The sequence below is a fragment of the Urocitellus parryii genome, chromosome 3 (genome assembly GCF_045843805.1).
Source record: "Urocitellus parryii isolate mUroPar1 chromosome 3, mUroPar1.hap1, whole genome shotgun sequence".
Lineage (NCBI taxonomy): Eukaryota > Metazoa > Chordata > Mammalia > Rodentia > Sciuridae > Urocitellus > Urocitellus parryii.
In genome coordinates this window covers 189,870,125-189,895,894 of record NC_135533.1, presented here as the reverse complement: position 1 = coordinate 189,895,894, position 25,770 = coordinate 189,870,125, and the positions used below count along the sequence as shown (strand labels likewise).

Here is a 25,770-nt window from a genome sequence, read left to right as displayed (position 1 = left end):
GTATATTTCCAGATCATATATCTCAAATTTTTGTAGAATAACACTATCATCTAAAGCAAAATGTATTTGGAAGTATAAATGTACTTCTAAACTAACTTTTCAAAGCCAAATAAATACATGTGCATTGAGTTATACACTGGTTTTTCACACTGTTTCATTATTTATAAAAAGAAAATAAAGAAGATGTATCCTTTAAAATTTACCCTACCTGATGTATCTTTGATTTTGCGGCTTCTATCAGAGCTCCACTTTCAGCTTTATGATTAGATCCATCTTTGTTGGTATTATTACCAGTCTGCAGGATGATGAAACAAAGTTAACCAAAATTAAATATTTTTGGTCATAACTAACTAAATTCCAAGTGAGTTAACATAAACATATAGAAAGTATTTTAAAAATGAAGCCAAGTGCGGTGGCTTACGGGCTGTAATCCTAGTGATTCAGGAGGCTGAAGCAGGAAGATCACGAGTTTGAGAACAGCCTCAGCAACTTATTGAAATCCTGTCTCAAAATAAAAAATAAAAAGGCTGGGGGTGTAACTCAGAGGTAAAATACCCAGGATCCCCCATCCACTTACCCCCCTTCCCCAAAAAAGGCAAAACCCCAGGTCCCACTTCCAAAAGATTCAAGTTCAGTAGTCTGAAATGCACCAAAAAATTACTTAGGAGAAGCTCACAGTTGAGCATAATAATGAACTCTTTTTAAAAAGCTTGGGTAGTATCAGTGATGCATGCCTATAATCCCAGAAACCAAGGAGGTTGAGGCAGAAGGATTGCAAATTTGAGATGAGTCCCAACAACTAAATGTGACAGTTTCAAAATAAAAAATAAAAAGAGTTGTGGATGTAGCTCAATGGTAAAGGGCCTAAGAACACTGAGTTAAATCCCCAAAGCATGGTTATTATCCAGGCTATTTTTCTAAAATCAAGATCATATCACTTCCTTCTTAGAAACTCTCTGCTATAGACACTGCCAACACCACCAAATCCTAACTTGCTAGAAAAGTGTTCAAAGTTCTTCAGGCTATGACCCATACTTACTGTCCATCTCTACTCTTGCTGCTTTCCATTACATTTCTCAGGGACTACTCAATTTATTATCAGAAATTTCTGTAGCACACCAGATATACTTTTTGTGCTGTTTTTCCTGCCAGAATTGTTATCTTGCTTTGCTCCTACTGTTTCATCTGTCAGATCATTCAAGGTCCAAATCAAACATCTGAACGCCTCTGAAACATTCCCTAATCTCCTTCCTCTCTGTTCATGAATTGATATTACTCAATCTATGTCTCTCTACCCAAGATCCTTGAGAGTAAGAACTGCAGTGCTTCCGTTTTTGTCACTTTAGTACATGCAAGCATATGCTGAACTAAATTATATTTCAGCAAATATTATAAGTACTGACCATAAAAATGAAATATTTTGACTACACAATATTTAGGAATGTTTATGATTACACAACTGAAACCCCTTATATACACACGTTAAGTTGTAAAAAGCAAAACATGCTAGATGTTTATTTTTAAACCACAAGAACTGATACATGCAAAAGGTACTGACCATACCTTGTTTGTTTCCTACAAACACTTAAAAACAAAACAAAACAAACAAACAAACAAAAAAACCAACAAGGGGTAGGAACAGAAACACAAAAAGAGCTACCCCTTTAAAACCAGCTACACATACAAAAGAAATAGAAGACCAGGATCTACCCCCAACCCCCTACTGAACTATATCCCTAGCCCTTTGCAGTTTTGTTTTGAGACAGGGTCAAAATTGCTGAAGTTGGCCTTGAACTGTGATACTCCTGTCTTAGTCTCCAGAGTTTCTGGGATTACAGGCATGTGCCACAGGGCCCAGGAGGATATATATTTTTTCTTTTTCTATATTTTGTACATAAAAGTGGAATTCATTGTTATATATTCATTCATGTACACAATATAACAATATGATTTGGCAAATATCATTCCACAGTATTTCCCCTTTTCCTCCCCTCCTTCCTCCCCCTAGAGCCTTTTCTTTACTGATCTTCCTTTGATTCTCCCCCACTGAAGTCTCTCTGCAGAACATGGAAAAGCTTAATTGAAAGAAATATATGTTCTTTGTGAAGAACTTAAATAATGAAATTTTTCTCTAATGATAGCTACACTGTTTATTCAGATTATGGAGATTTTGTTTTTGAGGTGGGATCTGGCTGTGTTGCCTAGGCTGACTCCTGGACTCAAGTGGTCCTCCCACCTCAGCATCTCAAGTAGTTGACAGTATTGGCATACTTCACAATGCCCAACTCCAGATTATGGATTAATTCATTGTCTCAATTCTTTTTGTTTGTTTGTGGTACTGGGGAATTGAACCCAAGAGTGCTTTACCACTGAGAAACATCCCTACTCCTTTTTGATTTCTTCTGAGACTGGGTCTTGCTAAGTTGCCCAGGCTGGCCTTAAACTTGTGATTCTTCAGTCTCCTGAGTGGCTGGGATTGTAGGCATGTGCCACTTGCCCAGTTCATGCTCAATATTCATCCTTAGTTAGTAGAGAAATATAAATCAAAACTATAAGACACCACTTTGCACCCACTAAGATGGCTAATTTTTTTTTTTTTTTTAAAGATACATTAAGTGGGGGCTGGGGTTGTGGTTCAATGGTAGAGTGCTCACCTAACATGTATGAGGCACTGGGTTTGATCCTAAGTACCACATTAAAAAACAAACAAAATAAAGGTATTGTGTCCATCCATAACTAAAAATGAAATTCTTAAAAAAAAAAGATACATTAAGTGTTGGCAAGAATATGGAAAAATCATAATTCTCATGAATCGCTGGTGGGAATATAACACAGTGTAGCCACTTTGGAAAGTCGGGTAGTTTTCCTAAGGCTACATATAGTCACTGTATGACCCAGTGATTCTACCTCTAAATATATACCTCAAAGAACTGAAAATACATGTCCACACAAAAATTTGTGTATGTATGTTCACAGTAGCATTATTTTTAGCAAAAAAGTGGAAAGCAACCCAAATATACATAAACTGATGAATACATTTTTAAAAAATGTGGAACATTCATATGGAATAAAAAGGAATAAAGCACATGCTATGACACAGGGGAAGTTTGAAAACATAGTAAGTGAAAAGAACTCAGTCATGAAACGCCACATATTACATGGTTCCATTAATATCTAATGTCTAGTTCTAAGCAAATTCAGAGAGACAGGAAATACAGGAAATAGAGTAGTGGTTGCAAGAGCTGTGAGGAGGCGGAAATGGAGTGACTGATAATGAATACAGGTTTTCTTTTTCAGGTGATGAAAATGTTCAGATTAGTGATAATAAAACACTGAACTTTAAAATGGTAGTTTACTGGGTCTGGACAATGGGAACCTTAAAAAAAAAAGGTAGTTTATGTAATTTACATCTCAATAAAGCTGTTAAGATAATATTTCATAACCACAAATATAATCATACTTTTAAATTTTAGTCTGATTATCTCAGAACACTCACCTCATTCTTCCCATTTTTGTTATTGTTACCCTGTGAAATCATTTTTTCTAGGACGGCAAGAAGATGCAATGCTTTCTCAGCCTGGTAAGTTAAAATGTATAGGTCTACAAGCAAAAAACACACTGCTTGGGCAAATTTTTCTTCTGGTGGGGAAAGAAAACAAACAGGAAAAGTCAAGTTGAAATCCAAAGGGAAGCACACATCTCAGACCACCCTCCAAAATAGGATACAAAGCTCTAAAGAGTAAAACCCTAAATCTTTATTTACCGAAGTGAATGCACATCACCCACAGTTATGAATGAAAGCAATTTGCTATAGCAGCAATGCCATTCTATCAGGCATCTCAAGGCTTCTCACTTTAGGGATTTAGGGACTGTATCTTCTTTGGTAAAGTATTCACTAAACACTAGCAGATGTAATGAAGAATATTATTACTTCAGGTGAGAAGAAATCCAAATTTCAGTACCTGTTCTGCTAATTGTTCAGCTTTTTAGACCTCAGCTGGCTGGCTTATAAAATGGGAGAATGCATGAAGTCAAGGATCTCTTGAAGTTCCTTTTTTATTTTTTGGTATTAGGGATTGAACGGAGCTTTATCACTGTGCTACATTCCCAGCCCTTTATTAAAAGTTTTTGAATTAGAGTCTTGCCAAATTGCTGAGGCTGGCCTTGAACTTGTGATCCTCCTGCCTCAGCCTCACGAATTGATGGCATTACAGGTGTGCACCACTGTTGCCCAGTTTTCAAATCCCTTTTAACTAAAAAGGTCTATGACTCTTATGAAATGGATTTCTTTTCTTAGAAATGGAAAAAAGAAACAATTGCTTGCAGAAATAAAGGATGCAAGGTGTGAACTGCAGTATATTAGAAAACAGAGACTGCCAAGAGGAAAATATAAAGACAAGCCTTCAAAGGAAGGATACAAAGAAGACAGAAAAGATAACTTGGTGTGACACAAACTATTTTATTTTCCTTTCCAAAAAAGGAAATAAAAGGGAAATGTAAAGTCTAAAAGATAGCTGCTATAATCAAGAGCAGAAAAATTCAAAAGCCTTTAAAGAATGAAATCCATTTAAAATTTGAAATTAACATCTCCAAGGATTCCTCAGCACATCTAAGACAGAAGACATTACCTAGGTTACAATGCTTTACAGCTCTGCCCTGACTACTACCCCTACTCCTGCCTTTTCTTGTGATATTAGTGCTCCTGGCTACTTCTATCTTTATTTTCTATAGGTTCTCCTCACCTAAGCTCCAGTCACAATAGCCTTTCTGCTGTCTTTTTACCATCACTCACCTTAGGTTCTCTGGCTGAAATGCTTTCCTCCTCAAGAATTGCATGAGTCACCTTTCTTTATTCAGATTTCTTTTCAAATACTGACTTATTCCAGAAACTGTCTGATTACCTTATCTAAAATTAAACATCACTAATCTCTAAACTCTTACCCAATTTTAGCTTTACTTCACAAAGCATCCCAACTACCTCACTGTGTGTGTGTGTGTGTGTGTGTGTGTGTGTGTGTGTATGTATTGTATTGCTTTTTCTATCATTACAAATTAAGCTTAATGAGGGTAAAGACTTTCCCAATTTTGCTCATGGCAATATCCCCAGATCCCAGAACGTTGTCTGTCCCATTGCATTGGGTCATATGCACGATAAATATACTATATGAAATATCTGAATAGGACCAGGGTGTGGTGGGAGGTGCTTGCAATCACAGCAACTAAGGAGACTGAGGCAGAAGGATTGTAAATTCAAGGCCATCCTCAGTAACTTAGCAAAATAAAAAAGAAAGGGCTGGAAATTTAGCTTAGTGGTACAATACCCCTGGGTTCAATCTCTAGTACCACCAAAATAAACAAACAAACAAAAAAATAGAAAATGAGTAGATATAATTCCAATTTTTGATATTCTAAAAAAGGTCAAACTATAGAGATGGCAGATGATACAAAAATGAGCAATGGCAGGGCGTGTGTGTGAATGAGAACACATAGAACTTTCAGAACAGTAAAAACATGTTAAGTAATACTATAATGGATACATTTATCCAAACCCACAGAATGTATAGCACTTGGAGTGAACCCTAAGGTAAACTATGGGCTTTGTGTGATTATGATGTGTCTACTTACTTTCATCAACTGTAACATATTTACTGGTACATTTACCATAGAGACACACTGGCAGTGGTGGGGGGGGTATAGATGGGTGGGAGAAGAAGGCACATGGGAAATCTTTGTACTTTCCTCTCAATTTTGTTATGAACCTAAAACTGCTCCAAAAAAAAAAAAATTATTTTTTGGTACTGTGGATTGAACTCAGGGACACGTAACCACTGAGCCATACCCCCCAGCCCTTTCTTGTATTTTATTTGGAGGCAAGTCTCACTGAGTTGCTTAGTGCCTCGATAAATTGCTGAGGCTGACTTTGAACTCATGATCCTCCTGCCTCAACCTCCCCTCCACCAGCTGCTGGAATTACAGGCATGCATCATTAAGCTCAGCTTTTTTTTTTTTAATTTAAAAAGTAGTAAGATAGAAAAATTATAATAATTTTCAAAAAAAATGATGGATTTGAATACTATTGATTGCTGTATTCTCTTCAGCTACAATATATATTAACAGAATTTTGTTAACTGTTTTGGGAATTCTACAAAACACAAATAACCGTAGCTTTATAGAAAAACACAAGTGAGTCATAACTTTGACTATTAGCTACATATAAGAAACTACCTGATGCTTAAACAATCCTTCCTATTTGATCTCTCTCCTGCTCAGCCTGCCTGTTCAGTCACCAAGTTTGTCAGGATAGGAGGAAAGAAGAGAAGGCCCTCAAAATGGCCCTCGGGAGCCATAGTAACCAGCTGCTCAAACAGCTGTCAGCAAAAAGGGACCCCACAACTCTTCTCAAAGCACACAGGAGTACGTTCATACCCTATCACTTGTTCTGTGGTAACCACATCAGAAGGTGTTCAAAATTAGGAATTCCCACTTATATTACGAATTTAAAAGAAAGGAACTCTGGAGGAAAAAAGGCAATGTGAATCAAAAACAACATCAGACTGCTTATGAGCTAGAACTCAAAATTAGCTTCTCTAATAATGACCCCCTGGGTCCACTATTCCCTATGCTGTTGTTTTCCTTTGCTCTGACTATTCTAACTTGATTGAGGTCAGCAATAATAGTCAAGATAACTAAAAAGCTCACATAGTTCTATACTACTTATGATTACCTACAAAAATGTCAGCAAGACAAAAATGAAATACTATTCTCTCCTCTAAAATTCCAAATGCTCCTTTAAATTAAGCACAAAAGTAAAAAAGAATCCAGTTCACCAAGGTAGTGAGTGTTTAAACAGCAACGTCTTTCCAACATTTTCCAACTATTTGTAACAGTTATATTTAAAAACTGACTAGAAAGAGGTGCTAAAAAATAACCCTGGAATAATTTAAATGTCATATAATTTTTATCTATTCTATTAAGAAAAATGGACACAAGTTTCTTTTTTCTTTAAATAATGACATGTGATTCTCTTATAAATATTATCTAGGTAAAAATACCAGAAAATTTTACAAGTATGAGAAGAAAATTTGTGACTTGACAGATAACATACCAAAAGGTTCTATGAACTGATAAAGTTTTTCACCAACTGATATTGCTTCTGTATACTGCCGTAGGTGATAAAGAATGACTGCTTGATTATAGTACAGCATGCTGTTTTCAACATCATCTAATCCATCCATTTCTTCAACAGCTGAGTGGACCTATAAAACAACCAATGGAAAATGTGTTCTAACAACAGTAAGAAAATAAAAAGCAACAGTGAAAGAATTTATATGAATAAATAAGAACATAGAGTTAGGTACAGTGGCACATGCCTATAATCACAGCTACTCAGGAGGTTGGGGCCAGAGGATCACCAAGTTCAAGACCAGCCTGAAAAACTTAGTGAGATCCTGTCTCACAAAATAAAAAGGATTGGGAACATAGCTCAGTGTTAGTGCACCCCTAGGTTCCATCCCCAGTATAGTCAAAACAACAAAAATTAGGAACATAGGTCAACATTCCTTTTTCTCTTAAGAGTACTAGAGTTTGAGCCCAGCACCTCAAATATGCTAGGCAAGTACCCTACCACTGAGCCACATCCTCAGCCCTTAACGACATTTCTTTTTTTTTTTTAAATATATTTTTAGTTGTAGATGGGCATAATAACTTTATTATTTTTGTATGTGGTGCTGAGAGGCAAACCCAGTGCCTTCTGCATGCTAGGCAACTCGCTCTACCACTGAGCCACAACCCCAGTCCCACCATATTTCTTTCTTTCTTTCTTTTTTTTTGGTGGTGCTGGGGATTGTTCCCAGGGCCTTGTGAATGCTAGGCAGGCATTCTGTCAACTAGGCTAAATCCCCAGCTCCCCAACCATATTTCTTATTTGAATTTTTTACACTATCAACAATAATTATTCTCATATGCTAAAAATTATTTTACTCATCTGTTTCAAACAGAGTAAAATTCTGTTACATCAGTTGTTCTAATGGGACTTTGTTAAGTATCAGGCATTGTGAAGATATGTTCCATTTATTAACAGTCCAATTTTCTAGCCTCATGAGTAATAAGAGGCTATATAGAGGGGCTGGGGTTGTGGCTCATGGTAGAGCACTCACCTAGCACATGTGAGAGCCTGGGTTTGATCCTCAGCACTACATAAAAATAAATAAATAAAATAAAGGTATTGTATCCAACTACAACTAAAAAATAAAAGAAATAATAAAAAAGCTACATGGAGAGTGGACAAAACTCAAAATGATCTTTCCCATAAAAATGCAATGCAGTGTGCATAATTTGATTCCATTTTCTAAAAACATAAAATTTACACATTAAAAAACAATAGCTAACCATTTATGTGTCAGGCTTGCCACATTAAAATCTTTTAGGGATGAGAATGCAGCTCAGTGGTAGACTGCTTATTACCTAGCATGTGCGAGATCCTGGGTATGATGCCCAACAACCCCCCCCCCAAAAAAAACAAGGAAAAAAATCAGTTTTATAGGTTAATCCTTGCCAGACCTCCAGAACACAGATATCATAATTTCTACTTTATAAATAAGGAGATGAGCACAGTAATCTTATCTCATCCAACACTATATAGCTAGGAAGTATATTTTCAGGGGTGTGTGTGTGTGTGTGTGTGTGTGTGTGGTGCTGGGGATTGAACCCAGGGCCTGTGCATGCCAGGCAATTTCTCTACTTCTGAGTTATGACCCCAGATCTTTTTGAGAGCTCAGGCTGGCCTCAAACTTGGTGATCCTCCTCAGTCTTAGCCTCCAGAGTAGATGGGATTTCAGGCATATGCTGTCACCATGCCTCTTATTCTAGGAGCTCTTATTATAAAAAAAAAAAAAAAAAAAAAAAAAAAAAATAGTTTCAAGGCTGACCTTGTACTCCAAGACCAAACAAATCTTTTGTAGAAAAAACTGTTTATGGGCCATACTGTGCATTACCTATGATATCAGCCAAGATAATCTCAGTACTAATACTGGGGTAATAATGAAACCTGACAATGTACAAATTTATGAAGACTAGAAGCAGTTAGAAAGACAGCCTGGTTCAAACTTTGCTCTTAAAATCTTGCTCCTCCCCTTACTAGCTGTACAAAATTAAAATTATTAAACTTCCTATACTCTAAGGTTAAAGATGAAATAACAAGTTCCTATCTCAAGGGTTGAATATGAGGACTGTATGAAATAAGACATAAAAAAGCACTGAATAAATAATCTGGTATCAAGGAAGCATTCACTCAATGTTGGCTATTAGCCTCATTTTCATTGAAAAAAAATATTTTTTTTTTAAACTGGGGATTCACAGGTGCTCTACCACTGGGTTATGTCCACAGTCCCTTTCATTTTTTGGGATAAGGTCTTGCTAAGTTGCTAAGGTTAGCCTCAAATTTGTAATCCTCCTGCCTTAGCTTCCTGAACTGCTGGGATGATAAGTATGTGCCACCACACACAGCTTTGTTGAAAACTTTTAACAGGACTTAGAAATGACTTTAATCCTAATAAAGAATTATGAAGAACCTGAAGGAATCACTTATTTCTCAGTGCACCATATTTTAGGACAATACTATACAGTATAAAAAGTACTCATTATTGTAGGACAGCAGCTCAAATGGATCTCAAGATACCCTAAAAAAAAAAAACCCAAAAAATAAAAAACAAAAAATGACACCCTGTAGCATTTAGCAGTAATTAAAAACGCCAGCTTCAAAGTAAAAAAGGAATTGGGTTTATGTAGCTCTAGTGCCTAAAAAATTGTCTGACAATTTAAATTTACGTAGCTATCTGTCCCTTAAACTTTCCCACCCATTTTAAAACATACACACACACACACACACACACACAGGGAAGGAGGGAGGGAGGGAGGGAGGGAGGGAGGGAGGGAGGGAGGGAGGGAGGGAAGGAGGGAAGGAGGGAAGGAGGGAAGGAGGGAAACAGGCAGGCGGGGGAGGGAAGCTATTTTACAGGGCTATTGAGAATAATACATGAGACATTACATACAAGTTCTTAGCATAGTCCTGTCACAGTACTTCATATATGGCTAGCTGACCCTATCAATACCATCAGTATTATCCCTCATAATATCAATGATCTAGCCCTGTGATGGGATATGATAAATACTGCTGTTATGACCAGAACACTGACCAATTCCAGCCCAAACCAATTATTAATTAATCACCTACTGATACAAAATACTAAAACAATTTGACATTATAATTTATATACACACATATACTATATAAATATCTTTATATATATAAAGATACATTCTTACATATACACTCTCTCTCTATATATATATATCTTTATATGTATATAAAGATACAACCCAGATAGAGGCTAAACAGATTCCAAAGATACATTAATTAAAAAAAAAAAAAATACACTCAGGAGCTAAGATTTTTCATATAATTCTACTTGAATTCTTTCTTAAAATCCCAAAGCTCATTTAAATTTGGTATATTAGGCTACTCTGTTCAAGTTAATTAAAAACTAAAAAGAAAAAATACAACATACCTTTAATTTCCTGGAATAATTTTATACAAATAAAATTAATAACGACAAATGCTTCAGATTCATTAGAAATTGTGCTGGCAATATAAGACAAGAAATCACATTTGTTTTCCTTAACTATTTGTATTTTGCAAATCAACACAATACTTTCTTATAGTTAAATTCATTTGTGTATCACCTGATTCTTCAGCTGGTTAAGTGTTTGTCTCAAATTATCTGTTGTTGTTTGGTTACTTTTAAAAAACTCAGCTACTGCTGTATTCAAAATTATTTTATAATCATCTTTGTTTATATCTTGTAGACAGGCAAGGTGTTGCAGACAGGCATCATAATTTCCAGACTAAAAAAAAAAAAAAAAACCACACATACACACACAAAATTACATACCAGCTTTAAGAACATTATTTCCAAATATATTTCACTAAGCTTTACTTTAAAAATTCTTTAAAAAAATAGAATCCCCCCCAAATATACTAATTAAATTCATTAGATAAAGCAATATTTATGTCAATTATGAATCTATACTCCATTTGTGTACAATGTCAAAATGCATTCTACTGACATGTATAACTAATTAGAACAAATAAAAAATTAAAATTAAAAATAAAGAAAAAAGAATCTACATTTCCTAGGAATCAAACTCTGACACTGACACATTATACCAACAACATATGTATGTACTTACTAGCTATACTGGTATGTATTGGTAGCAGGGTTAAATAACTAAGTCTAGGCAAGAAAAGTAATAAAATTACTTCAAATTTTAATTTCTAGTAAATATACTTTGAATATGCCAGTATCAAATTCTTTGACTTATATACATATATATATTATATATATACACACACATCCTAATAGCAAGTAAAGTTTTCTTTCATATTGTTTAAGGTCAGAAAAGCTAAAATTCTGACAATAAATTTTGGGGGTTCCACTTTTAAAGTACATTCAAGACAAAGAATTGAACAGAGTAGTGGAATGAAAAGACTGACCAACATATTTACAAATCTAAATTTAAAAGACTTAAAAAACAACAGAGCGAGAGTTAAAACATGTTTAAGAAAACACAAAAGCATGAGAATGGCTAAAATTACTTCCATTCCTTTTACCATAGTTAGTTAAGCTCTAACATGTTGTAAAATTAAACCTACTTCTCTCTAAACTTAACTCAATTATTACAGGAAAAAAAATTTATAAATTTAAAAATTCACTGTGAAAAGATTCATAGTTGATAGTCAATTTGAGCAGACTGAAAGAGAAGCCATTTCTTACTGTGAAAGCTTGGAAAGCACTGGTGGATAATTCCTTCTCTTGATCAGTGATCCCAGAGGACTGACCAGTTCCTTCATGTTTCTCTGCTCCCTGATCTGCAAACATAAAAGTATTATATTTTTTGTTATTGTTGTTTTGTTTGTAGAAATGAAAGTTGTACAATGAATTAGTCAGTATTTCTCTTTCTCTTGTGGTGCTGGGGATGAAATCAGGCCTTGAGCATGCTAACCATGTGCTATATCACTGAGCTATACCTTCAACCCCTCCTTCTATTCTTTTTTTTTAAATTTTTAAAAAATTTTTTAGTTGTAGATGGACACAATACTTTTTATTTTATGAATTTATTTTTATGTGGTGCTGAGGATTAAACCTAGGGTCTCCCATGTGCTAGGCAAGTGCTCTACCACTGAGCTACAACACCAGCCTGCCCTCATTCTATTCTTTTTTTTTCCCCCAATATTTATTTTTTAGTTTTCGGCAGACACAATATCTTTGTTGGTTTGTGGTGCTGAGGATCGAACCTGGGCTGCACGTACCATTTGAGCCACATCCCCAGCCCCCCCCCCCCATTCTATTCGTAATCAAGTTGTCAAAGTTAGAACTCCATCAACACTGGTAATTAGTGTTAAGTGAAGCCACTCTTTGGAAAACTTGAAAATGCCTCCTTGGCAATGGTAGAATACAATAAAAACCTGCATGCCTACTGAAGTAAGGACTACAAGTTGTTGACAGAGACATTCAGGCTGAGAATATGCTCCCTTAAAAATATTAGATCCGGAGGCTGACACTGTGGCTCAGTGGTAGAGTGCTTACCTAGCTTGAGGCACTGAATTTGATCCTCAGCACTACATAAATGCAAAATAAAGATGTTGGGCCACTTAAAACTAAAAGATAAATATTAAAAAAAATTAGATCCATCACTCAGCAATATTAAAAAATCTGATGATATTCAAGAAACTATGCCAGGTCCTGGAGATAGAAGGAAATTACAAATACACCCACAATGACTTCAGGAAGTTTGTAATCTAAGTGGGAAGCAGTACCGTTTAACAGTTAGAAAATGATACAAATAAGTGCTCACAGTTAATTTCTAGTCAAAGAATGCTTCTCCAGGCTTAGAAATCTAAAAGTCAGCTGGGCACTGTGGCGCATGCCTGTAATACCAGCTGCTGAGCAGGCTGAGGCAGGAGGAGGTCAAAGCCAGCCTCAGCAAAAGCGAGGTACTGTATCTAAATAAAAAATACAAAATAAAATAAAAATAAAAAATAAAAAAATAGGCCTGGGGATGTGACTCAGCAGTCGAGTGCCACTGAGTTCAATTCCCGGTAACCCCCACCCCACCCCCACCCCCCGCCAAAAAAAATCTAAAAGTCAACAATTCACAGTTTCCTTAACTCAATTAAATGTCTATATACATCCTGATTAAAGATTAATGATTCTGAAATGTGCATGATGGCACAGTTCTATAATTCCAGCCTACTTGGGAGTCTACGGCAGGTGTATTACAAGTTGGAGAAGGGGAAGGAAAGGTAACAGACAGGAAAATAAAAATGACAAAATTTTGTTATTTGCATGTATGACAAGTAACAAAAAACCCCACTATTACGTATGCTTAAAATACACCAATAACATAATAATTAAAAATGGTATTCAGGGACTTGGGTGTAGCTCAGTGTTAGAGCTCTTGCCTAGAACACATCAATCCCTAGGACCACATAAAAAAGTGACCTTCCCCCATAAGGAAGGGTAATAAATTGAAACTAAATGCACAAAATTCTTGGTTGGCCATCCAGTTATCTCCATACCATCTTCTAAAACATATGCTCTCCAGATTAGACCTCATTCTTTAATGGGATTTCTGGGCCCAATTATTAGATTGACTTAGAAACAGAGATCAAAGGGAAACATACCCAACAATTTGCTAAGGAATTGAAGATTTTAGACTTCTACTTAAAGCAGAGTGGCGCAACTAACTACAGCTCTCATTATCCCCTAGGAAATGTAAAAGTCTCCTAAAATTCTCCAAGAAAAGAAAGAAGCCAATTTCAATACAAACAAGCTGGACTCTAAGGCTGATAAGAGACTCAAGTCCCATTTTTATTTACATTTCAGAGAACTAAGAAATGTAAATAAAAATGGGACTTGTAGATAAATAACCTTTTACATGTAAACTAATCATTATTTTACCTACATTCTTTTACTTCAGGATAAAAATTTTAAAAAATACACTTCAGTAAGATTTTTTTCCTTATTATGTTTGTACATACTTCAAGTTTTCTGTAAGAAATGGGTATTAACTTTTGTAATCAGTTTTTCAAATGTTTTAAAACACCCACTATTTATAACTGCTGACTTCTTACCAGATAGAGTCTGCACATAATTCCACAATGTGTCTTTATTTGTCCAAAAGTAGTCTCCATTACCAATTGAAAGTGTATATGACCGTTCATCCATAAGCTTCACTTTCCTTCTACTCTGGCTTAACAAACATGGCTGACCTTCTAGGTGTGCAGAGCTCTTCGACCCACAAACCTTGACACTCTTTAAGCCAATAGACTTCATTTCTAACCAAAGAGTTAGTTGCCTCTAGGTTTCAACAACGTAGACAAGAAATGCACCACTTTTTCAAAACTGAGAAAGTCAGTTAACTGAAAGCACAGGTACATTCCAATACAGAATGTTAACAATTCAAATTTGATTGGAGGATGACTATAACCTATGCAGTCAAACTATGGCCCCAGATGTTGAAGAAAAGATTTTCCAAAGAAAAAAGGAAATGTGAAAAGACCTAAGGAATCAACTGCTATTGCCACACAATACTGATAATACTTTTTGTGAAACATTCCTTTCCAAAATAGTAATAAAAATAATTCAGGCTCATTAAAGTCCCCATATAGGTTAAGGTTAAGACACCTGAGATTAACATACCTCATATGTGGTTTCTTTCATTATTCCTTTTTTTTTTTTTGTACTGGGGACTGAACCCAAGAGTGCTTTACAACTGAGTTGTATCCCCAGCCCTTTTTTAAAATTTTGACACAGGGTCTAAGTTGCCCAGGCTGGTTTCAAACTTGCAATTCTCCTACCTCAGCACCCTCAACCCCCTGGAGTAGCCTGGATGACAAGTGTGTGACACTGCACCTGGCTCACATGTGGTTTCTATAACCTGAAGAAGAAACAACTTATCAAAACCCCACATATAAATGGCTGACTTCTACATAGCACAGAGAAATAACATACAATCAAAGAAACTATCTTCTATAGCCCCAACCTTTTCTTATTAAGCCATCCTAATAGTCCAAATTCTCTGGCAACTTAAAACCTAGGATTTTGTGTCCCAGCTCCAGCTACTTCCTCCTTTCAAATAACCATAAAAAGTAAAGTCAAACAAGTCATCCTACAAGTTTGTTGGTATTTTGTTAGTCAACAAAATGATATTGGTTTCACTCCACTCTTCTATGTTATACAGGAAAATAAATGTGAACCTTATACTGCCTCTTTCACTCTTTGTCTTTGGTTGGTGCCTCTCTACTTTGGGTCACCTCTCCCTTTAGAACTTGGCTGAAATATAACTCTGGGTGTAGGATTTGCTGGCTAATCCAGCTCCAAGAAGCCATACAACCCAGAAAGGGTGAACTGGGATGAGTTTTAACTAAGTGGGAAAAAGAAACAGGAGGAAGCTGGATAAGTAAATCATCTCTCCTTTCTCTCTTCTATGCACTGAAGTTTCTCCTCAAAAAACTTTCCAGAAAAATACCACATGCAAATGACCTGCATCACCCTTCACCTTACTTCTCTCCCTTACTTTCAGTACTCTAGATTTGCATCTTAAAAAAAAAAAAAATTGGGTTCTGCCTCCAAGAGGACATGGGCTGAAATACACACCTTTCATCAGTGGATCCTCACAAGTTACAATCTTTTGAAGTTAAGGCTATTAGGATTCCCATTTCACAAATGAAGATGCTGAGTTACTCACCTAAGACCCCTTCCCAAGGAGCACAGCTTTCTGTTCGTCTACTGTACCAAAGTCTGCTAATTTTACTCTAAACTTCATTTTCCACATTTGCCTTTGTCCATCCTACCATGACCCTAAAGTAATATTAGTCAGCATTTAAAAATATTAGTGCCTGGGCTGGGGATGTGGCTCAAGCAGTAGCGCGCTTGCCTGGCATGCGTGCGGCCCAGGTTCGATCCTCAGCACCACATACAAAGATGTTGTGTCCGCCAAAAACTGAAAAATAAATATTAAAAAATTCTCTAAAAAAAATATTAGTGCCTGAAATGATCTTATTTAACCTTTTACCAGTTCTGTAAGGTAGGCATTATTATCATTCTCATGCTACACATGGAAAAGTTCCTCAGGGAGATTCTATTCAAGAGATCTTCCTGCTGTTCTTTAAAACATTTTCCAATCAAGAGTGTTGTATATTTCTTGCTCCTTCTACCCCACATAGTTCTTTTTTTTAAAAAAAGAGTGAGAGAGAGAGAGAATTTTAATATTTATTTTTTTTAGTTCTCAGCGGACACAACGTCTTTGTTGGTATGTGGTGCTAAGGATCGAACCCGGGCCGCACCCATGCCAGGCGAGCGCGCTACCGCTTGAGCCACATCCCCAGCCCCCCACATAGTTCTTTATCATTACAGTCTCTCTTCAAAATATCACCTCTAGAGAGCCCTTCTCTAATCAATCCATCTAAAAAACGAGGTCCTTGCTCTCAGTTATCTTCTATCTTTTTATTAGCCCATTTTCCATTGCTAAAACAAAATACCTGAGGCTGGATACTTTGTAAAGAAAAGAGGTTTAATTAGCTCAGTTTTGGAAACTGAAAGTCTAAATTTGGGCAGCCATATTTTCAGTCACGTTTTTCTTTTTTTTTTTTTTAAGAGAGAGTGAGAGAGGAGAGAGAGAGAGAGAGAATTTTTAATATTTATTTTTTAGTTCTCGGCGGACACAACATCTTTTTGTTGGTATGTGGTGCTGAGGATCGAACCCGGGCCGCACGCATGCCAGTCGAGCGCGCTACCGCTTGAGCCACATCCCCAGCCTCAGTCACGTTTTTCTTTCATACTACTTAATAAACCCCATTAAGATATAGACTTTGTCTTGTTTCCTGCCCAGTGCCTAAAGTAGTAGCTTGCAAAGAAGGCTGAATACAATAATATTAGCTGGTCTCAGGTGGTCCTGCATTTTCAGTCTTGCTTTACTTAAATTCATCTTCTACTACACACAGTGTGATCCAGTCACTTACCTTTTTCTTATTTTTAAAAATTTTTTGTGGTGCTGAGAATAAAACTCAGGGCTTTACATATGCTAGGCAAATGATCTATACTAAGTTCCTAGCACCTTGGTCACTTACCTTCTTAAATCCTTTCATGGCCCTCTTTTGTTACCTAATGAACAAGACCCTCCATGACAAGGACCCTCATCTCAGGAACTCAAAGAGGAAGCAGCATGTAAAGCAGACTCTGAATGAGGAAAGTGTTCACCAAATGGAGAAGAAGGTTACTACAGTTCAGAAGCTCAAAAGAACAGAACACTTCATAAGAAAGTCAGTCTGGTGTGAAGAGCTTGATGAGTTTAAAAAAAAAAAAAAGCTGCTAGAAAGAGACTCTAAAGAAGCTCATAAACCACATTAAAGATTAAGGATTTAATGCCTAAAAGGTGGGATAATCTTAGAACATTTACAGGCAGGGAAATGCCATCATCCAAGATTGTTTTGGGGAAAAAAAATAGAGTGCAGCAACAAAGAGAATGGATTCAATAAGAAAAGACAAGAACCAATCAGAAGGCTACTTAATGAGAAACACCACATTAAGAGATAAAGTCTACAACCACACCAGGTGAAATGGAGATGGAAAGGAGCAGAGATTTAATGGAATGACACTAAACATTCATCTACTTTATACAAATTCAACTTTACTATCTACAGAACGGTTTGTTATTATGTGGCCTATAAACTTAAAACTGTAAAAGAAATAGTCCCCCAATCACAAAGGACCTTATTTTCAAATATATAGATTTACACTCTCACCAAATGTAAATGTAAATATGATAGGTCTGTCTCTAACAGAATAAAGAGCAGGTTTTCAAAAGCAGGTACTGCGTTACATCCATTTCTTCAACACCTAAGGCAGTGCCTACATTATTTATGAATGAATTCACCAACAGAAGGCTTTTAAATTGAGGAAGGACTTGAAAAGTGGATGGGTTGTAGGTCTAAAAGGATGAGTCTGGTCAAGTAAGTGCAATGGGATGGGCAGGTAGGAATGGTAAACTTGGGGAACAGAGGTATGGTCCTAAACTAAAAAGGAGGATGTTGGTCCCCTTGTCCAATCTTGGACACGCCTCTCTGTAACTTTCCTCCCCATTTATCTCTCCCTATTCGATATGGCTGGCTTCTTCATTCTGCTCAATTATCATTTCCTCAGGCCTTTTCTGACCAACCTATCTAAAATTCTATAGCTCATGCTACTATCCTCACTTTTTAAATCGTTTTCCTGTTTTCTTTTTAGCAGATTAATGAAGAGATTCTCTAAATTTTCGTCGGGGGGGTGGGTAGTGGTAGTGGTGCTGGGAATTGAACTCAGGATCTTGTGCATGCTCTACCACTGAGATAGGACACCAGCTATGGAGACCTATCATCTGTTCCTGTATTAGGGTCAGATGACTTGTATTTCAAATCAAAGTTCATTTGTCAGTTGTTGAGGTAAGGACCCACTAAAATCTACAGCCATTTAGATTTCTTTTTCCCTTTTGCAGTACTGTGGACTGAATCTGGATGCTCTACCACTGAGCTACATGGCTAGGTTTTAATTTTTTTTTTTTTTTATTTTAAGAAAGGGTCTCATTAAATTGCAGACGCTGGCCTCAAATTTGCTATCCTCCTGCTCTAGTCTCCCAAGTAACTGGAATTACTGTGCATGAGCCATAGTATGCAGGGAGATTTTTTTCTTTTCTTAAATTAAACAGCACTGTAAAAAAGTGTGGTGAAGGCTGGGGTTATGGCTCAATGGTAGAGCGCTCGCCTAGCACGTGTGAAGCACTGGGTTCGAGCCTCAGCATCACACAAAAATAAATAAAATAAAGGTACTGTGTCCATCTACAACTAAAAAAATAAAAAATAAAAAAAGTGTGGTGACCACTTTTAAGTTCTGTCGCTTAAACTCCTTCCAATAAAACTCCGATGCCACAGAGACTATTAATTTCTTGCAGGGAACATGTGCCTGACTTTTGTAAAAGTTGCCTGGAAAAAAGTTTTATAATCCTTACTGAGGAAGATTCTAAGACGGGGAAAATAATTCACCAACAAAATCGAGATTATGTAATTAATCTTTGAGGAACTGGAGAAAAACAGATCCTGAGCAGAAGGTATCAGCACAGACACTGAAACATCATGCCTATTTAAAACAGTGGTTTTCACTATTAGTTCCACAGGATATCGCTCAAGTGGCTGAAACAGCCCAGGTGACATAAATGCACCTGTGTACACCGGGACGAAATCCTTCGTCTGCCTTTCTCATTGGGAAGTCGAAAAGTCTGAAGCGGCAAAATAAATTTACGTCATTTAGGTCAGAGTTATTTTGGAGACCCAGGGCAGAGGCGGTCAGTAGGGGGTTTCACGCTTCGCTAGAGTAGAAAACTATTGGACCTGGGGCCCAAAGACTCACGTAAGCCACCGCGAGGCAGAGGTTGGAGGAAAGAAATGCACGCCCCCAAGTCTAGTCGTCCTGGAATCCCCACCCCTAGTCCCCACCCCGGGCGCCGCCGACTCCGCGCGCAGGATCTGCACACCGCCGCGCGTCCCGCTGCCTCACAGCACCCGGCGCCGATGCCTCACCTGCAGCCTTGTCTGCAGCCATCTTCCCTCCTCGGCTCGGGTTCTTCCCTGCAGGTGGCGTGGCCCCGACTCCCGCCGCCGGGCTGGCCGCTGTCCTGGACCTCCGAGGTCAACTCTGAGCCCACCGCAGTTCCGGGCCCCCTTGTTCCGGCCAGGGGAGTGGGCAGACCGCGGGCTGAGGAAGTGACGAGGGCTAGTTCGCGTCGTCTAGCAACAGGATCAGCGTCCCCGCCCCGCCTGTGCCTCCCGCCATCCGCAGCTTCCGCCCTACGGCGTCTGGGTACACATTACTTCCGGGGGCTGCGTCCAACCGCGCCTGCAACGCCAGCGTGGGAACTGCGGATGGCCCCGCCCCACGCCGGCGTTCCCTTCTCGCCCCGCCCCCGGCGGGGCGGGCGCGCGACCCGACATGACGTGCGCGCGCTAGCTCACATCTCTTGCGAGTGTGCCAAGTAGAAGCGAAAGCAGCTGTGCCAGACTCTCCTTTGCTTATTTTTAAATTTTTTAAAATTTTGTTTGCTTATTTTAAAAAAATATTTTTATTTGTCAATGGATTTTTAAAAATTTATTTATATGCAGTGCTGAGAATCGAACCCAGGGCCTCACACATGCTAGGCAAGACCTCCATCACTGAGCCACAACCCCAGATCCCCTTTGCTTATCTTGCCTAAAATACCAGTGTTAAATCTTTTGACTCTCATTTTACATCAAATCATGTGCCAGGCACGGAGCTTTCTTTTGGTCTAGACTATTGCATTAATTTCTCACAACAACCCTAAGAGGCGCTATTGCAGTTCCCCGTTAAAAAACAAACACGTTTTAATTTTAGAACAGTTTTAGATTTGTAGAAAAGTTGTAAAGATACAGCTCCTGAGTACTCCGCATCTAATTTCCCTATTGTGAACGTCTTAATTATTCAATTACTATAGTATGTAGGTCACATCTATGGAAAGTTTGGTGCATCACTATTAACTCCACACTTTATTTGGATTTCACCAGTTTTCTGTTCCAGGCTCCCAGCATTTATTCAAATCTCTGCCCTCATCTTCTAGGGATGGAACCCAGTGCCTCGCAGATGCAAGGCAAGTGCTCTACCGCTGAGCCACATCCCCATCCTTTTCCCTTGATTTTGAAAAGTACTTTTTTAGAAGAATGAATCTCAATTTGGGTTTGTCCAATATTTTACCTCATGGTTAGACTGAGGCTACGGGCTTTAAGAAGAATGTCTACAGAGGTAACTGGCCATTCTCATCACATCAAATCAATGGTATATGCTATCAAACAACTTGTCACTGATTATGCTACCCTTGATCATCTTTTTGAGCTGTTTGCTAGGTTTCATTGTAAACTTACTTCCTCTTATCCTTCCACACTAATCTTTGGAAGCAAATCACCACACTCAGGATAGGAAGGAGGATGTAGAGTGCTACTTCCTGCAGGGAGGAATAGGTAAATACATTTTCTTCTTCTGAGGAGATTTGCCTCTTCTCCTCCTGTGTAGTAATTTGCTCAATCACATGTTTATATGAGTGTGGACTCATGGATTTATTTATGTATTTATTTGCAATGATGGGGATCCAACCCAGGCCTTGTGCATGCTAGGCAAGCAAGTGCTTTACCACTAAGCTACACCCCTAATTTTAAACTTAATGTAAATAATCATGCTATATATATATTTTTTGTACCAGGGATTGAACCCAGAGGCGCTTAACCACTAAGCCATCCCCAGTCCTTTTTGTATTTTATTTAAAGAAAGGGTCTCACTGAGTTGCTTAGGGCCTAACTAAATTGGTGAGGCTAGCTTTGAACTCAAGATCTTCCTACCTTAGCCTCCCGAGCTACTGGGATTTCAGGTGTGTGCCAGCACACCCAGCTCATGCAATATATTTTATTTAGGGTCTTCATTCTTTTCCATGCAGACATCCATGTTCTTTTTAAAACCACTAAGATTTAGAATGCTTTTTAAACAATATATAACTGAAACAATATCTCCCAACTCCTCATTTCCTTATCTGGTTCAAGTGACCAACTCTCTCTCTTTAAAAAAAAAGATCATTTATTAAAAAAAAAAAGGCAGGATGAATTTTAAATTTTTTCTTGTAATTATCAATATTCAGAGGAATGAGTTGATAGCCCAGCAATCTCCAGGACTATTTCCTTTCTAAGAAATTTATTCTGAGCCACGGCTTTTTATATATTCAATATTTTTTATTTATTTTGAACATGAGATGGTTTTCCATTTATTTAATTTTTTTGAGAGAGAGAGAGAGAGAGAGAGAGAGAGAGAGAGAGAGAGAGAGAGTGAATTTTAATATTTACTTTTTAGTTTTCGGCGGACACAACATCTTTGTATGTGGTGCTGAGGGTCAAATCCAGGCTGCACGCATGCCAGGCGCGCGCTACCGCTTGAGCCACATCCCCAGCCCCCCCCCTCTTTTTTTTAATATTTATTTTTTAGTTTTTCTGCAGACACAACATCTTTGTTTGTATGTGGTGCTGAGGATCGAACCCCGGCTGCACGCACCCCAGGTGAGCGCGCTACTGCTTGAGCCACATCCCCAGTCATAATTTATTTATTTATTTATTTTAATTTAAGGATCTCATCAAGATGCTGAGGGTCTCACTAAGTTGCTGAGGATGGCCTTAAACTTGTGATCTTCCTGGTTCTGCTGCCTGAGTCCCTGGGATCACTTGTGTGTGCCACTGCACTTCTTGCCTAAATTTTTTTGGCTAGAATTTTCAGTACAGTCTTGAGCCTAAATAGTGAAAATGGATATTCTTTTTTTTTTTAGGTACTGGGGATTTAACTCAGGAGCACTCACCCACTAAGCCACATCCCCAACCCTTTTTTGTATTTTACTTAGAGACAGGGTCTCCCTAAGTTGCTTAGTACCTTGCCATTGGTGAGGCTGGCTTTGAACTCTTGATCCTCCTGCCTCAGCTTCCTGAGCTACTGGGATTGCCGGCATGTGCCACAGTGCCTGGCTGAGAATGGATATTCTTGTCTTATTTCTGAATTTAGGGGAAAGTATCCAGTCTTTTAGTACTAAATATTATGATAGCTATGGGATTTTTTTTTGTAAATGTTCATTTTTCTTTTTCTTTCTTCTTCTTTTCTCTCTCTCTCTCTCTCTTTTCCTTTCTTTCTTGTTGTTGTTTATGTAGTACTGGGATTGAATACTGGGTGTGTGGTATTAAACTGAGGAAGTTCCCTTTTATTCCTACTCTGTTGAGTGGCTTTTTTAAAAAATAAAAAAGGTGTTAGTTTTTGTCAAATGTTCTCTGGCTTTTGAAATGACTTTTTTTCTCTATTGATATAATGAATTATAATCATTACTTTCTGAATGTTAAACCAGGCTTCTATTTTTGAGATAAAAACTCACTTGGTTATGGAACATAATTCTTTTTGCATGTTGCTAGATTTGGTTTTTGTGTATTTTGTTGAGAATTTTTATACCTATATTCATAGGATATATTGGTCTGTAGTTTTCTTTTTGTGTGATGTACTGTCCTGCTTTTGGTATCAGTATGTTAAACCAGACTGATAGAATATGCTGGGAGCTTTTTATAGTATTGTTCAAGCCTTTTATTTCCTTGTGAATTTTCTATCCAGTTGTTTTATCCATATTGAAAATGAGGTATTGAAATCTCTAGCAATAGATGTTGAATCATCTATCCTTCCCTTCATTTCTGCAGTTCCTGTTTCATGCATGTTATTCTTTTATAGATGAAAATATATTTATAAGGGTTATATATTTTTAATGGATTGATCATCCATTTATCGTTATAGTCTTTTTTGGGGGGCTACCAGGGGTTGAATTCAGGAGCACTCCACCACTGAGCCACATCCTCAGTCCTATTTTTGGTATTTTATTTAGAGGCAGGGTCTCAGTGAGTTGTTTAGTGCCTTGCTTTTTGCTGAGGCTGGCTTTGAACTCTCAATCCTCATGTCTCAGCCTCCTGAGCCACTGGGATTACAGGCTAGTCTTTATCTTTAGTAACTTTGTTTTTAAAAGTTCATATTGCTTGATTTCACTATAGCCACTTCAGCTCTGTGTGTGTGTGTGTGTGTGTATCTATGTGCTTGTGAGATTTTTTGCATGATACATTATTTTCAACCTAGTTTTATTAATATTTATTTTTTAGTTTTAGGTGGACACAATGTCTTTATTTTTTATTTTTATGTGGTGTTGAGGATGGAATCCAGTGCCCCGTGCATGCCAGGCAAGCGAGCTACCGCTTGAGCCACATCCCCAGCCCTCAATCTAGTTTTTTGGTTTTGTTTTTATTTTTGTTTTTGTGGTACTGCTGATTGATCACAGGCAAGTGACTCTACCACTGAGCTACACCCCTGGTCTCTTTCAACCTGCTTTTAGTCTATTTTGAATCCAAAGTCTGTCTCTTGTAGACTGTATATAATTGGATCTTCCTGCTTTCTTCAGTCTGACAATCCCTGTCCTTGACTGGATTGTTTAATTCATTCACATTTAGTGTTGTTATTAATATAGTTCGATTTCCATTTGCCTTTTTTCTTTTTGTTTGCTGTGTATCTCATGTTTTTCATTCTTCTCTCCCTTCCTTCTGCTATTCCCATTACATGTATATGTTTGAGTGCTTAATAGAGTCCCACATTTTCTTTATTTTTCATTCTGTCCTTCAGATTGCATAACTTCTATTAATCTGTCTTTATGTCTGCTGATTCTTTCTTCTGCCTGTTCATAGCTACTGTGGTGTCCCTCTCTTGTAAATTTTTCAGTTCAGTTATTGACATTTTTCAACTTCATATTTTGTTTCTTTTTTGTATTTTCTTTTTAGTTTTTTGAACACACTTAAAATGGCTACTTTAAAGTCTTTGTCACATCTGTCATCTGGTTACTCACACATGCTAAAACCATAGCCTGTTTTTTTGTTTTGCATTTTTTCCCCCAGTGTATGAGTCATGCTTTCTTGATTGCTTGTATGTCCTATAATTTTTTGTGGGGGAGAAACATTTTTAGATAAAAATCTTAGTAACTTTGTGTCCTGGCCCCTTTTCTCTAGTGATTGTTATTGTTTTTGTTTGAAAATTTGTCTTAGCAGCTGGTTCTATTTTAGTGTTACCTTTTCCCACCTGTCAGCTCACCATGTTAAGCCTCTCCCGTTGCTCCTCAGGGTAGCAGCTCGCATGTCCCTGGTCATCCTCGGATGTTGACAGTAGTTCAGTAGTTTTTACTACTTTCTTCATTTCCCTATTATGGGAGTCCAAAGTATATTTGTTTGTTTGTGGTGCTGGTGATTGAACACATGGGTGCTCTATCTCTGAGCTACATCCCCAGCCCTTTCTAATTTATTTTTTTTATTTTGAGACAGGGTTTTTCTAAATTGCCTAGATTGGCCTTGAACTTGATCACAAATTGAACTCTGCAGTCAAGGCCTTCCTGCCTCAGCCTCCTGAGTCACTAGAATTTCAGGTGTGCACCATCACTCTCCACCAGAATACATATTCTTACTAGAACATAAAATGAAACTTTAAACCCAGGGCTACATACCTGTAATCCCAGCCTCTTGGAGACTGAGGCAGGAGGATCACAATTTCAAGGCCAGCCTCAGCAATTTAGCAAGACCCTGCCTCAAAATAAAAAATAAAACAGACTAGGGATGTAGCTCATTGGAAAATGCCCCTGGTTTCAATCCCCAGTATTTATATATATATATATATATATATATATATATATATATATATATATATATATATATATATATTTTTTTTTTTTTTTAAAGATACCTTAAGACTCTTTCCCTTTAAAAAAGCATAAAAGTGTATGTAACAACTATTGGGTAAGGTATTCATACCATGCTATACTGTTCAATTTTTTTTATCCACTGACATTTGTAGAACTATGTCTTAAACAACAACAATAACAACAACAACAAAAAAACTTTACTTTTAACTGACTTCAGACTTAAAGAAAAGTTGCAAAAATAGTTCAGTGGCCATATGCTTTTCACCCAGCTGCATCTTACATAACCTAAGTACAGTCATTAAAAAGAAACTCAAGGGCTGTGGCTGTGGCTTAGCAGTGGAGTGCTTGCCTAGCATGTGCGGGGCCCTGGGTCCGATT

General features: G+C 37.5%; 1 protein-coding gene across 3 annotated transcripts in view; it reads right to left on the bottom strand.

The window, feature by feature from the left end:
• Window positions 1-19,919, bottom strand: part of Cnot10 (CCR4-NOT transcription complex subunit 10) — a 74,943-nt gene extending 55,024 nt beyond the window's left edge. For 2 of the 3 annotated variants that reach the window (XM_077795655.1, XM_077795656.1), the window contains exons 1-6: window positions 19,670-19,919; window positions 11,832-11,926; window positions 10,741-10,902; window positions 7,106-7,256; window positions 3,497-3,639; window positions 209-295 (exon numbers count right to left, since the gene is read on the bottom strand). In XM_077795655.1, coding sequence (XP_077651781.1) covers window positions 209-295; window positions 3,497-3,639; window positions 7,106-7,256; window positions 10,741-10,902; window positions 11,832-11,926; window positions 19,670-19,691 — 660 coding nt within the window. In that variant the 5' untranslated portion in view covers window positions 19,692-19,919. The remainder of the gene's footprint in view (window positions 1-208; window positions 296-3,496; window positions 3,640-7,105; window positions 7,257-10,740; window positions 10,903-11,831; window positions 11,927-19,669) is intronic. The other variant, XM_077795657.1, reaches the window with a different exon arrangement.
• Between the last annotated feature and the right edge of the window lie 5,851 nt (window positions 19,920-25,770).